At 39.3% G+C, this 14,321-nt stretch overlaps 1 protein-coding gene across 5 annotated transcripts in view; it reads left to right on the forward strand.

Moving 5' to 3' along the window:
• Positions 1–10,884, forward strand: part of ppp2r5eb (protein phosphatase 2, regulatory subunit B', epsilon) — a 45,469-nt gene extending 34,585 nt beyond the window's left edge. For 4 of the 5 annotated variants that reach the window (XM_047610791.1, XM_047610792.1, XM_047610790.1 and 1 more), the window contains 12 exons: positions 1,123–1,319; positions 2,166–2,267; positions 2,510–2,602; positions 2,697–2,827; positions 4,123–4,182; positions 4,449–4,557; positions 5,664–5,717; positions 5,803–5,853; positions 5,950–6,069; positions 6,185–6,312; positions 7,302–7,403; positions 8,727–10,884. In XM_047610791.1, coding sequence (XP_047466747.1) covers positions 1,123–1,319; positions 2,166–2,267; positions 2,510–2,602; positions 2,697–2,827; positions 4,123–4,182; positions 4,449–4,557; positions 5,664–5,717; positions 5,803–5,853; positions 5,950–6,069; positions 6,185–6,312; positions 7,302–7,403; positions 8,727–8,826 — 1,247 coding nt within the window. In that variant the 3' untranslated portion in view covers positions 8,827–10,884. Of the gene's footprint in view, positions 1–1,122; positions 1,320–2,165; positions 2,268–2,509; positions 2,603–2,696; positions 2,828–4,122; positions 4,183–4,448; positions 4,558–5,663; positions 5,718–5,802; positions 5,854–5,949; positions 6,070–6,184; positions 6,313–7,301; positions 7,459–8,726 lie in introns of all 5 variants that reach the window. The other variant, XR_007114622.1, reaches the window with a different exon arrangement.
• Positions 10,885–14,321: the final 3,437 nt, after the last annotated feature.

A 14,321-nucleotide genomic window follows, 5' to 3' on the forward strand; every position in this document is an offset into this window, starting at 1 on the left:
CATGTTAATAACCTTTAATTATTATTAGTTTCCTTATTAATTCATCTACAGTTTATTTTCTCTCTCGATCAATGAATTGATTCATTAAATGTTTCAAAGCTCGAGAAAATCCCACATTTTCCACCTCAGAGGTCGAATGAATGAATGAATGAATAAATGAATGAAGGAATGAAAGTTTTTTCTTCTTAAAGCTCTAAAATGAGCAGAAAGTGTCATTTCCTCTTTGGTTTCGGTCGAGTTTGCAGCAGAATTAAAGGCGACACACTCGGCCTTTGAAGTGTCATTTTTTAATCACACTTCAGAAACATCGTCTCAGAGCAGCTTATCTGTTGCATAATAACGGGCCGGTCCTGGAGGAGGAGGAGGAGGAGGAGGAGGAGGAAGAGGAGGAGGAGGAAGAGGAGGAGGAAGAGGAGGAGGAGGAGGAGGAGAGGGAGGAGGGAGCAGGGAGCAGGAGGAGGAGGAGGAGGAGGAGGAGGAGGTGTCTGAACTCTGCGTAACCCTCCACTATGTCCGTCACCAGGAGCTTTGAATGAAAACACCTCCTGCCTCGTCTTGTTTGTGTCAGCGCTGCCAAATAATGAGCCGGTCTCTTTACGAGGGAAAACTGACGACGAGTGATGAGCTGGAAGTTAATAAACTGACTTCACCTGAGTGGAGCTCATTCATAAATGTTTCTGAAGAGCTTTAAATGTAGTGATCATGCTGCTTCTTAGGTCACTGCTTCTTTACAACTGACCGCTGTTGGACTTATTTCTACTTCTTCACGTCTTCTTCTCGTCTTCTCCCTCTTTTTAAGACAAAAACTTACATATACGTTGTTTTATTTGAGCAAATCTTACGACTGTGTCTAACTGGGTTGTGTTTTATTTTATTTTCCTACATTTCCCATAAAGACGATGGAAGTAGCTCCATATTTTTACAAAAAGTTCATGTTTTTCTGTGATAATGCTGTGAACCTTCTTTTGAACAAGTTAAAAAAAGAACATTTGAACCTGTAAATGTAAAAATGCTGCGTCTAACATGAAGTTTATACCCAGCGTACCCTGCCCGGCCGTAATATTAGGTACAGCCGATCCTCAGGTGTGTGACGGTGTGATTCTCTTTGTGTCCTTGGTCCAGACGTGCCGGCGCCGGAGCAGCCGGAGCTGTTCCTGAAGAAGCTGCAGCAGTGCTGTACTGTCTTTGACTTCATGGACACGCTGTCGGATCTGAAGATGAAGGAGTACAAGCGATCCACGCTCAACGAGCTGGTGGACTACGTGACCGTCAGCCGGGGCTACCTGACGGAGCAGGCCTACCCCGAGGTCGTCAAAATGGTGAGAGATCAATCAATGAATGACACAGCCCGACTTTATTTACTAGCTCCTCACTTTAACGTCAGCACTTTACAAAACTACCAATAATTCAGTCATCTTCAGGATTTTAACCCTTTAAACGCCAGTTTGATTACTGTTGTTTTTTACTTTACTAAATAATTTAAGGGTTGAAAACATTTGAACATGTTTCTCATAAATTAAACCCTAATGTTGCAAAATAAATTGTTTTATTGAGTTTTAATGGGAGTCAATGGGACTTTTTTGTTCTCTGAGGCCACAAGAAGGTAGTAAATATTAAATCTGCTGCTACACAACAACTAATAATGATATCCAGTCGATATTTTAGATAATCTTCATCATACCCAAGACTTGTCTAAAAAAGTAAATAAAAAAATAAAAAAAATGCCCCATGTTTATGGAAAATAGCAAATTTTTCATGTTTTTTTCTTCATAAAAAACAGCAGCAATCATGTATTAATTAATCAAACTGGCATTGAAAGGGTTAAAATCCTCAAAATGATGATTTAATTAATTTTTGTTAGTTTTGGGAATCTGTTTAAGAGATTTATGCAGAAAAAATCCGAAGAAAATATTAGTCATTTAAGTTTTTATAGCAGTTTTTTGGACAACTTTGTCCGCCAAAGTTACAAGAGGATGATACATTTTATTTTACATCTTTTAGAATATTTTTTCTTCCTGAATTTCAAAATTGGTTTAGTGATACACTTTGTTGTAAATTGTGTTATATGCACTAACAAGTGAAGAGGAAAGTTTTGCCCAAATGGACAAAAATGTCCAAAGATCAGTCAAACGTTGAGCTGTGTCTGACGTCTCGCGTCCTCTCAGGTGTCTCACAACATATTCCGGACTCTTCCGCCCAGCGACAGTAACGAGTTTGACCCCGAGGAGGACGAGCCCACACTCGAGGCGTCCTGGCCACACTTACAGGTGAAACTCACACCTTCACAGCGTTGTTTGTCTAGAATTAATTCCCTGGTGAAACAAAACAAGATATTTATGAGTGACTTTTAGATCCGTTTCCAGGCTGATCTAATTCTAAACTCTTTCAGAGATGAAAGTTGAAGCTTCCTATTTGGTTTTGTCCATTTCTTAATTTAACTTCAGATATTCCTGCACAAAAGGAACTAAACTTCCTTATTAACCTGGTTTGTTTCTGCTCCTCTCACCAGTTGGTATACGAGTTCTTCATTCGGTTCTTGGAGAGTCAGGAATTCCAGCCCAGCATTGCCAAAAAGTACATAGACCAGAAGTTTGTCCTACAGGTGAGTTCCTGGATCGTCCTCAGACGTCTCCGTCCTCTCGTCTCAGCCCGAAGCTTTTTATCTTTTATCTTTGCGCGTCCGTCTGTGTCTGCAGCTCTTGGAGTTGTTCGACAGCGAGGATCCTCGGGAGAGGGACTATCTGAAGACAGTCTTGCATAGAATCTACGGCAAATTCCTGGGGCTGAGGGCTTTTATACGAAAACAGATCAATAATATTTTTCTACGGTGAGTCCACGTCCTCCTCAAGCAAACGCAGCAGAAACACTTCAGATCAGTACAGTTAGATATATATAATGTAAACAAGTGGCAAGGTAACATTATATACACGGATCCGCCACAACATTATGACCACTGACACAACAAGTAAATAACATTTAAACCATTTGTGACAAATCAGGCAGGATGCAGCCTGACACACACACTCACACAAAAACACTTTAGGAACAACTCAAGAAAACTCATGAAGAACAGCACCTAGGTGGTCATAATGATAAGCCTGATCAGTGTGTTCAGGCAGAATTAAGAACCACGTACAGACTCTGTCTACATACACACTGGAACTCTTCATTTTATTTTATTATATTGTATTTTAATACTAGTAAACGTCTTCATCTACTGTGTTTGAATGTAGTGAGATGACGTAACACTTTATTTATCCCAAACATAAGAAATAAATACAAATATTAGAAAATTAAATACAATAGAAGTCAACATGAATAAATACATAAATGAATAGAGACAATCTGCTAAATGCTGATATGATGATTATGAAGAAGCAACTAAACAACAAGTTAAAAAGAACAAGAGACCAAACAATAGAAATGTTTTTTCTTTGAATTTGTTTTTAACTTTCTTCTGTTCTCCTGTTCTCCCCCTCCTCCTCCTCCTCCTCCTCCTCCTGTTCTCCTCTTCCTCCCCCTCCTCTTCCATCCTCTTCCATTCTCCTCCTCTTCCTCTCTCCCTCCTGTCTCTCCTCCTCCTCCTCTGCTCCTCTCTCCTCTCTCTCTCTCTCCTCTCTCCTCCTCCTCCTGTTCTCCCCCTCTCCTCCTCCTCCTCCTCCTGTTCTCCTCTTCCTCCCCCCCTCTTCCATTCTCCTCCTCTTCCTCCTCCTCCTCCTCCTGTTCTCCTCCTCCTCCTGTTCTTCTCCTCCTCCTCCTCTTTTCCTCCTACTCCTCCTCCTCCTCCTGCTCCTCCTCCTCCTGTTCTCCCCTCTCCTTCTCCCCTCTCCTCCTCCTCTGTCCCCCTCCTGTTCTTCTCCTCCTTCCCTTCCTCCCCCTCCTCTTCCTCTCCCCTCCTCCTCTTCCTCCTCCTCCTGTTCTTCTCCCCCTTCCTTCCTCCTCCTCCCTCCTCCTCCTTCTCCTCCTCCTGTTCTTCCTCCTTCCTCCCCCTCTTCTTCCATCCTCCTCCTCCTCTTCCTCCTCCTCCTCCTCCTCCTCCTCCTCCTCCTCCTCCTCCCCCTCCTCCCCCTCCTGCTCCTCCCCCTCCTCCTCCTCCTCCTGCTCCTCCTGCTCCTGCTGCAGTTTTGTTTATGAGACGGAGCACTTCAACGGGGTGGCTGAGTTGCTGGAGATCCTGGGCAGGTATGTGGACCCGCTCGTTTCCAGTCGTCTGTTTTTAGAGCAGATTCAGTCGGAGACGAGTCTCTGAGTAATAAACGAACCTTTTCTCTGAGCGTCACGCTCCCTTTAAAACGCGGTAAACACATGAGCTGAAGGACTGTTTGGAAAGATTTTCCTCAGATCTCTGAGTCTTTATTTCTCCTCCAGGCATCGTCTTTTCTTCACTGATCTTCTTTCTTTCATTGAACCTGTTTGATGTGTTCATATTCTCTCTCTCTGTGTTGCAGTATAATCAATGGTTTCGCTCTCCCGCTCAAAGCGGAGCATAAACAGTTTCTGGTCAAAGTGTTGATCCCCCTCCACACCGTCAGGAGTCTGTCCCTCTTCCATGCACAGGTAACGTTCATCAGGCTCACAGCAGCTAAATAAAGACCAGTGTATGAAACATGTTTCCAGTTTAGATGATTCATGTGCAACTTACAAAACAAAACAAAAACTATTTGTATGAGCTAAATTAGCTTTAATCTGATGGGAATTATTCGGTGACAGATTCAGAATCAGATTAATGAAACTAATTGTTTTGTTTTTTTGTGTCTGGAAAAAGTTTGACATTTTGCTGTTTCAGATGTGTATTAACCCGTCATAGAGTCAGACATGAGCTGAAAAAGAAAAAGTCCTGAAAATAGTCGAAGAGAATCCACGAAACACAAATATTATTTCATGGTTTTTGAGACGTTTTTTATTCTGATGGATAAAAAAATACATTTAAATACACAAATAACAACAGATCAGATGATATGAGATAATTAGAATTAGAAAACCTTTATTTGTTCCACAGTGGGACAAATAACATCAGAATAAATAAGGCAGAAAAATAACAAGTGGACTGTTTAAAAGATAAATAATAGAATAGATTAAACAATATACAACTATTGGCATATGTACAACTAGTGTTGAATTGTAAAACCGATAACGATTGTCAGATGTTGTAGATAAGATAAGATTTATTCATCAGTTCTCACTGTTAACAGCAGCAGAGACGTTTTAAATCTTATTTAGAAATAAAAATAAAACCTTTCTCTTGTTCTTTGGCCCTAAAATGAGAAAGAGTTTATCAGTATTACTCCAAATAAACCTGGAGCTTCTCTAGATTCAAGACAAACACTCAGAGAGAAATTCAGATTCCTTGTGTCACGAAGTCAAAAACAACCACTGGTTTCTCTTTATTTATGTTTTAAAGGATCAAAAATATGAATTTATTTATTTATCATTGTCGTTTTTGCTTTTATTCAGATTTTCCTTTATTTATTTATTTGTCTGTAGCCTTTAATCTCTTGCATTGAGTGAAAATTGAACTGAAATGTGGAGATATTCAGTTAAAGTTAATTAACTGTTAATTGGTTAATTAGCTGAAACTATAAATTATATAACAGAACTTTTTTCTGTGTTTAAAGAGTTGAAATAAGATTATTAACGTCGTCTGGTCTCTTGTCTTGTTGCAGTTGGCGTATTGCATTGTACAGTTCCTAGAGAAAGACCCAACATTAACAGAACCAGTGAGTATCTCCTTGTGTTTTTATTTTCTGAGTCTCAGTCGGAGTTTGTGTTTCAGTTTGAACTCTCCTTCGTCTCCACCCTCAGGTCATCAGAGGATTACTGAAGTTCTGGCCAAAAACCTGCAGTCAAAAAGAGGCGAGGCTCTTTCTTTACTCTGGCTTCACCCCTCAGTGTGTGTCTGTGTGAATGTGTAGTAACAGTGTGTGTCTGTGTGTGTCTGTGTGTGTGCAGGTGATGTTTCTCGGGGAGCTGGAGGAGATTCTGGACGTCATCGAACCCACGCAGTTCGTTAAGATCCAGGAGCCGCTCTTCAAGCAGATCTCCAGATGCGTGTCCAGCCCACATTTCCAGGTCGGTGGCCAACGTGTTTTTTTACCGTAGAATAAATAAAAAAGCTTAATAATAATAATAATAAAGAGATAAAAGTGTCGGTGTCTGAGTTGTGGTTGCGTCCGTTTGCCTGCAGGTGGCAGAGCGAGCTCTCTACTACTGGAACAACGAGTACATCATGAGTCTGATCGAGGAGAACTCCAGCGTCATCCTGCCCATCATGTTCGCCAGCCTCTACAGGATCTCCAAAGAGCACTGGAACCCGTGAGAGCTTCTAATACATTACGGTTTTTTATTTGCCAGTCTGCCATAACATTATGACCACTGTGGTTGGCACAGCTCCTGTTAGTGCAGTGGGCACGTTAAGGACGAAGGTTTATATCCTCAGAGTCGAGGGTAGAAGAAGGAAAAATGGACAAAGAGGAAGGATTTGATTTTGATTTTTTGACGAGGACCAGACTGTGACGATGGCGTCAGAACATCTCAACGTTCCTGGTCTACGATGATCAGAACGGATCCAACCACAGACAAAGATCTTAGAGCAAGAGTCAATGAGGAGGAGGAAGAGGTAGAAGTGGAGGAGGAAAAGGAAAAACCTGCAGACAGAATCATGGACTAAAGATCTTTTGGATGGAAGATGAGGATTAACCCTTTAACCTCCTCTGGTGGTTTATGTGACACCAGCAGCTTCATGAACCAATCAGAACTGTGGACTCCAGCTGTGGTTGAGTAAATGCTGCATGATGCAATAAGTTTCATTGATAAAAGTCATTATAGGATTCAAGCAACACAGAAAATTCAGGAAAACCCAACTTACAACCCACAACTTATTCTTTTTTTTTTAACTATGTTCCATCTTTGATTCCTCCAGAACTAAACCACTTAGAGAGATTCTGACTTTTGTGATAGAAACTTCAGAGTCTTGTCTTTAAAAAGAGACCGAGACCATGAATGAGCTGCAACATGTTCATCAACAGGATTCAGTTACTTTGTTCATGTCCTACATTTTTTCTTTTGCAAAAAGGCCTGAATGATAAGAGGATTAAGAAGTGGTCTGTTATTGCTGATATCGGCCCGATATCGGATCAGGATGTCCCTAATATCTAAGCCATGGTGGTCATAATGTTATGGCTGAATGGTGCATGTGTTCCTGTGTTGGTAACGTGAGATTTTAAGGGGGTCAAACTGTCAGATGAAGGAATGAGATGAAATGTAGAACGTCTGGGTCTGAGTTGTGGTCTCCGTCCTCTCAGGGCCATCGTGGCGCTGGTCTACAACGTACTGAAGGCCTTCATGGAGATGAACAGTACCTTATTCGATGAACTCACAGCCACTTACAAGTCGGACCGCCAGCGGTAAGAAGCTCTGAAGCTCTTTCCCACAGAAAATCAGTCTGAGAGTAAAACAAAGGTACTAAATCCTCTTAGATTCGCTTTAAAGTTTAATTAGAGCTTAAATTTTATTGAGAGTTTTAACTTTATTCTAAACCAGGACTCAATTCAGAGCTTAAACTTTAACTCGAGTTTCAACTTTCTTGAGAGCGTTGACTTTTTGACTGGATTTAGAGCTTTATTTAAAACTTTATTAACTTTATTTAACATCGCACTTAAACTTTATTTAGAGATCAAACTTTAGAGCTTAAACTTAAATTAGAATTTAAACTTCATTTAGAGCTTAAACTTAATTTTGAACTTAAATTTAAATTAGACCTTAGACTTTATTTAAGTCATACGTGAATTAAAGCTTTAATTTAATTCTGAGCTTGAACTTTATTTATCTGTTTAAATTATTTAAAGCTTTAACTTTATCTGTTTAAACTATTTAGAGCTTTAACTCTATTTATCTGTTTTAACTATTTGAATCTTAGACTAAACTAAGGTCATAAACTTAACTTCAAACTTAGAATTAAATTAGACCTTAAACTTTATTTAGAACTTGAATTTTATGTAGAGCTTTCACTTTATTTATCTGTCTACATTTTATTTGGAGCTTAAACGTTATTTATCTGTTTAAACTTTATTTAGAGCTTAAATTTAAATTAGAGCTCATACTTTATTTAGATCTTAAACTTTATTTTTGTTTTTAACTTTATTTATAACTTTGACTTTAAGTCATACATGAATCAGAACTTTAAATCAATTTATCTATTTAAACTTTTTTTAGAGCTTTAACTTTATTTGTCTGTCTGCACTTATTTGGAGCTTGAACTCTTTATCTGTTTAAACTTTATTTAGAGCTTAAATTTAAATTAAAGCTTATACTTTTATATACTTTGAAGTTTGACTTCAAGTCACATGTTTTTTAGAGCTTTAACTCAATTTATTTGTTTAAACTTTATTTAGAGCTTTAACTTTATTTATCTGTCTAAACTTTATTTGATGCTTAAATTTAAATTAGAGCTTAGACTTTATTTAGATCTTAAAACTTTATTTTGGGCTTTAAATAGATTTAGAAGTTTAACTTTAAGTCATATGTGAATTACAGCTTTAAGTTTATTCATCTGTTTGAACTTTATTTAGAGCTTAAATTTAAATTAGAGCTTAGATTTCAAAATACATTCTGTGCTATAAGTCATATGCGAATTAGAGCTTGAACTTTTTTTTTCTGTTATTTGGAGCTCGAACCTTAATTGTTTAAATTTTATTTAGAGCTCTAAGTTTATGTCTCGGTTGATGCAGTGAGAAGAAGAAGGAGAAGGAGCGGGAGGAGCTGTGGAAGAAGCTGGAGGACCTGGAGCTGAAGCGGGGCCTTAGGAGCGACGGGATCATCCCGACTTAACGAAGACAGCGCCGCGCTCCCCTCTCTCCCCCCTTCGTCCTCACCCCCATCTGACTCCTCCTCCCCCGATCCCGACCCCCAAAGCCCACCCCCCCGCCGCCCCGTCCTCACCCTCCTCCACCTCAGCCATGTCTGCCCAGAGCTCCTGGTCCAGGCGTCGTCTCCGGAGGACTCGCAGCGCCGCTGGTTTCTTAATCGTTCTCCTTTTCTGTTTTTTCTTATGTTGTTTTTTTTTTTTTTTTTTTTTTTTTTTCTCTCCTGTGTTTGTGCGACTTACTTTACAGTAGATTCATCACGTCTGTTTTCATTATTTCAACAGCACTGTAAATAATTATTTTTTCTTTTTTTTTTTCCCTTAAACTGATATTATTGCAAACGGAAAAACAAAAAAATAAGAATAAAAAAAAAGGAAGAAAAATAGAAAATGAGAAAATGACTTGTGTGAGAGGGGATTTAAACAAAAAAATAAATAAAAATAAAAAAAAAACATTTTTGGACTGTAGGACATGAACAGAACTCTTTGAAAACAAAGAAAAAAACACAAAAAAAGAGACGATAGTTTGATTTGAACTCTTCATCCTCCTCCTCCTCCTCCTCTTCAGTACAGTCCCATATGTAATTTTTATTTTCCCGGTTCTCCTCTTTGCTCTTCCTCTCGTCGCCTCCCATCTCCGTGATCCTCCCCCCTCATGGGACACCTCTCCCCCCCCTCCCTCCCTAAAAGGACTCCTCACACACCTTTTTTTTTATTATTATTATTCTTTTTTTAAAAACAGGCAATAAACTGAACAAAAAAGAAAAAACAACACATTAAATTAACCGACAGGGGCCTCCTCACCACCACACACGGTTTTTCTTTTAGTGTGTTTACATGCGTCTCACTTCCTGTGCCCCCCCCCCATCACCATCACCCCCCCCACACACACACACAAACACACTCGATAAATAAAACTTTAAATATGGAATATTGGATTCATGTCTTTTAAAGATGTAGTGGTTTCAAACTGCATGTAAACACACTCCACGCACCTCAGCCCTGCTCTGAAAAATGAAAAAATGATGGTCTCCCCCCTTTTCTCTCCCTCCTCCGCTCCCACCTCCCACCTCCCACGTCACCCCCCCCCCCCCACTCCAGGTGTTGATTGGCTGGTATCAGTCTGGTACTGGTATCGGCCTCAAACGAGGAACTTACAGCTCAAAAATAAAAGATATCTTCAGAGGAGCACCTCACCTCTTTTTCTCCCCCCTACTCCTCCACATTGAGGGAGGGAGGGAGGGGGGGTGGAGGGGGGGGCCGCGTTGACTTCACAGTATTAACAACAACAACAAAAAAAAAAAAGAAGAAGAAGAGAGACAACCCTGTACATTGTTATTGAATGCAGTACACTGATAAACTTGTATCTTGTAGTAATTTAGTTTTTTTGCGTAGGAGACTGTGGAGGAGTATCCAGTATATAAAGAGGTATTATGGAACAAGACTTCCTGGTATTTATGATAGTGCCCCCCCCCCTCCTCCCCTCCTCCCTTCCTCCCCTCCTCCCTCCCCCTCTCTCCTTCCCCACCGCCCCCTCTTTTTAGTCTGTTTCTTCTTTTTTCCCCCTCTTCTCTCACTTTTTATCTCATTTTTTTGGATATTTTGATGAAGTTTCTTTTGACCATTGGATATATTTTTTAGTTGGGGAAGGGGATGGATGGGGAGGGGGGGGTGAGGGCGTGGGGGGTGTGGGGGGGAAATGAGGGGAGGGGAGGGCGGGGGAGGTCAAGAATGGAGGGCAGATGCTTTTTTTTTTATTTTAAATTTTTTTTGTTGTTGTTTTTGTCGCCCTGTTGTGGAGCTTTGACGGTGAACCTCCTCCTCCTCCTCCTCCTCCTCCTCCCCCCCCTCCCTCCCATTTCCTCCCCCCCTGCAGGATTAATGTGTGCTTTAGAATGGCCCAGATATAATATGATTTAAAAGCTGAAAAAAAAAAGATAAAAAAGGGTTGGAGAAATACAAATGTTTAATTATTTTAAAAAATAAAGAGATATTAAATTAAACCTGTTTTGTGATAAAGCCCAGACGCTGGATTGATTTATTTCCTGGGGGGGGGTCTACGGGGGGAGGAGGGGGGAGTCGATGTGGACTTTGGTTTGACGACGGGATTGTTCCAAGATATTTTTTTTAGTTGAATTTGTTTAAAAAACTTTTCTTTTACACAAATCGAGGCAGGAGACGAACAGCGAGGAGGAAAAAAGGATAAAAATAAATAAGTTGGATGAAGAAAAACTTTCAGATTTACACTTATAAAAATATAAAAACTGATTCATCAGGAGTGAATGTGTTTTATTTTTATTTTATGAGTCTGAATGAGTCAGTGCTCCATAAACCTTCACCTCCTCTTCTCTTTCTTTTTTCTTCCTCTTCATCTTTTTCCTCCCAGGTAACAGGATCTGTGTCATGTGTTGATTCGTCCACTAGATGGCGCTGCAGGCTGAGTGATTAGATTAAACTTGAAGCTGGTGCAGTTCTCCATTCAGACACCAGGTGGCGCCAGATACACAAATATATAATTTTTCCTTTCTCTCATCTTATTTTTCTTTCTCATTTCTTCTTTTCCTTCCTCTTCTTTCTTTTCCTCCTCCTTCCCTTTCTTCTCCTTTTCCTCTTTTTGTTCCTCCTTGTCTTCTTCCTCCTCATTCCACCTTTTTTCTTTCTTCTTCCCAATCTTCTTCCTCTCCCATTCGTTTTATTCCTCGTCTTCGCTCACTTTTGCCTCCTCCTCCACTTTTTCTTTCTCACTGCTTCTTCACCTTCTTTCTCTTCTCCTGTTGTTCCTCATCTTCCTCTTCTTTTTGTTCCTCATTCCCTCCTCACCTTCCTCCTTTTCTTCCTCCTCCTCTTCCTCTTCTTACCCTCCGTAATTAAAACAAAGTTCTGATTTATTTTGCATCAAATGAAACTTTTCACTGTAAAAACTTTGGTTAAACGTAATTATTCAGGAACAGTTTTAACATTTATTTTACAAATAAAGTTTTATTTAAAGTTTTTTTTATTATTTAAACGAAACAGTTTGTGAGACTAATATTGAACATTTCAACTTTAATCTACAGAGACACAGAGACCATGTCCATATATGGACAGTGATGAATAAAATAAAGTTACATGAACTAAAATGAAATAAAATGTGACGTTTAATGAGTGCGGTTAAACCTGAGCTCAGGATGTAGGAAGAGAAGAAACAGGTTTTGGATGTTTGAGTGAAGCTGAGGAGGAAGAAGAAGAAGAAGAAGGAGAAGAGGAGCTTCCAGGGCTGGAAGAGGAGGAAGATGAGGAGGAGGAGGAGGAGGAGAAGAAGATGAGGGAGGCGAAATAGTTCCTACATGAACCTGAACGTCTAGAACCCAGATGTCTCCTCGTCTCCATCGTCTCTGTCCTCACTGATTCCAGCTTTGGTTCATCTTGTTTTTCTTCTTCCATGTTTCTGTTCCTCCTGGAAACAGATTTATTCCAACAACCAGAGAGAAACCAGCGCCATCTAGAGTCCACATGGTTAATAACACGAAGATAATTAAACATCATTAAACTGTGAATGAGTCACAGGTTTATACATCAGGAGGTTTACATCGTTCTTTGGAGGCAGTGATGGAAACATATATATATATATATATATATATATATATATATATATATTTCATCAGAATAAAGTAAAACTAAACCTGGTTTGTTTGGGAAGGATGAGGAGTGTTTTTTATCTGACAGCCTGTTTCTCTCCAGGCTGCATTAAGTCGTATTAAATATTTACATCCTGGTTCTTGTGATGATAAACACGTTAACTGGATTAATAATAATTAATTATAAAGAAACGAGGCTGATAAAACTTTTAACAATGGAGACGACTTACAATAATAAATAAAAGATGCAGATTAACGCTCTAATAACCAAAGAGACCCTGGAATAAATCCACCCTCTGAACACGAGAACATCAGGGGAGGAGTTACCAGGAGAAAATACTTCTCCTCCTCCTCCTGTTCTTGTACTTGGGTGTTTTCCCGTCCTCCTCCTCCAGCTCTGGATCCTCCTCTTCTTCTGTTCAGCTGCTGTGAGACTTCACACTGTTTGTCACCGTGTGTCGCCAGCAGCTTCCTGTCAGCGAAGCTTCTCCTCCTCCTCCTCCTCCTCCTCCTCCTCCTCTGTAGTTTAATTGCAGGCTGATTTCTCTTTATTTCTCTTTATTCCAGCGTGGACCATCTGAACTAACCTGCCCAACGTGTCTCATTGTTGCTGCTAATTGCAGAGCTTTTGTGTCTTTCTCTGAATCCTTTCGTGTTGCAGCTTGAACAGTAAATTAGTAGCTGGTAGCTAGTAAATCGTCTCAACATAAACTCAGAGGCAAATATGAACATTTAGTGATTCACTAAACATGTTTTTGTTGATTTCTGCATCATATTGAGCCACATCCTTAAATCTGGAATAAGAGAAGTCGTGTCTATCGGCATTTTCTGACTAAACATCCGTAATATTATAATATATAGATGATTCAACTCAAAGATTAAAAAAAAAGGAAATAAATTTGTTTAAACATGGCAGAATTCTATCAGATGCAAATGTAAACATTTTTTATATTATGATTTGAATGTTCGTAAACAACTGACACTTTTTTTATAATATGTCAGGATTAATATTCGTCTCAATTGTTGAAATATGACAACTTTTCATACTAATATATGTTTACACATACCATTATTACAGATATTGCTTATTATTATATTGTAAAGACTTTCAGTCTGTGCAAATAACTCACAAACGTTTTGCCACTAATGAGCGTGGCTAAGTTGGGATCTAGCTAATATACCTTGAATCACTTAACACAGTAAGCTAAAGTTAGGATGAGGCTAGGATAACTAGCTTAAATATTACCTTGCTAATCACTTTAAACAGTCAGTAATGGCTAAAGTTAGGATAACGCTAGGATAACTAGCTTAAAATTTACCTTGCTAATCACTTTAACAGTCAGTAATGGCTAAAGTTAGGATAACGCTAGGATAACTAGCTTATATCTTACTATGCTAAAGACTTTAACCGAGTCAGTAACGGCTAAAGTTAGGATAACTAGCTTAAATATTACCTTGCTAATCACTTTAAGCGAATCAGTAACGGCTAAAGCTAAGATAACTAGCTTAAATATTACTATCTTACTGCAAAGACTTTAACCGAGTCAGTAACGGCTAAAGTTGGGATAACGCTAGGATAACTAGCTTAAATATCACCTTGCTAATCACTTTAAATGAGTAAGTAATGTCACAATGAAAGTAATATTACACTCACTCAGATGCTATCAGGCTAGATAAGACCTGAGCTAATTAGCATAATGTGCTATATTTATTTTCAGCAGCGCAGGAACTGTGTTTTTTAACTTATGGCGTTTGAGGAGGAAAAAGCGTTTCTTGTACAAAGTTATAACTTCATGAAGGAAAGAAAATGTGAATCCACGTTTCGAGGACATCACATCAGAGAG

The sequence above is a fragment of the Mugil cephalus genome, chromosome 17 (genome assembly GCF_022458985.1).
Source record: "Mugil cephalus isolate CIBA_MC_2020 chromosome 17, CIBA_Mcephalus_1.1, whole genome shotgun sequence".
In the NCBI taxonomy this organism is placed as follows: Eukaryota; Metazoa; Chordata; class Actinopteri; order Mugiliformes; family Mugilidae; genus Mugil; species Mugil cephalus.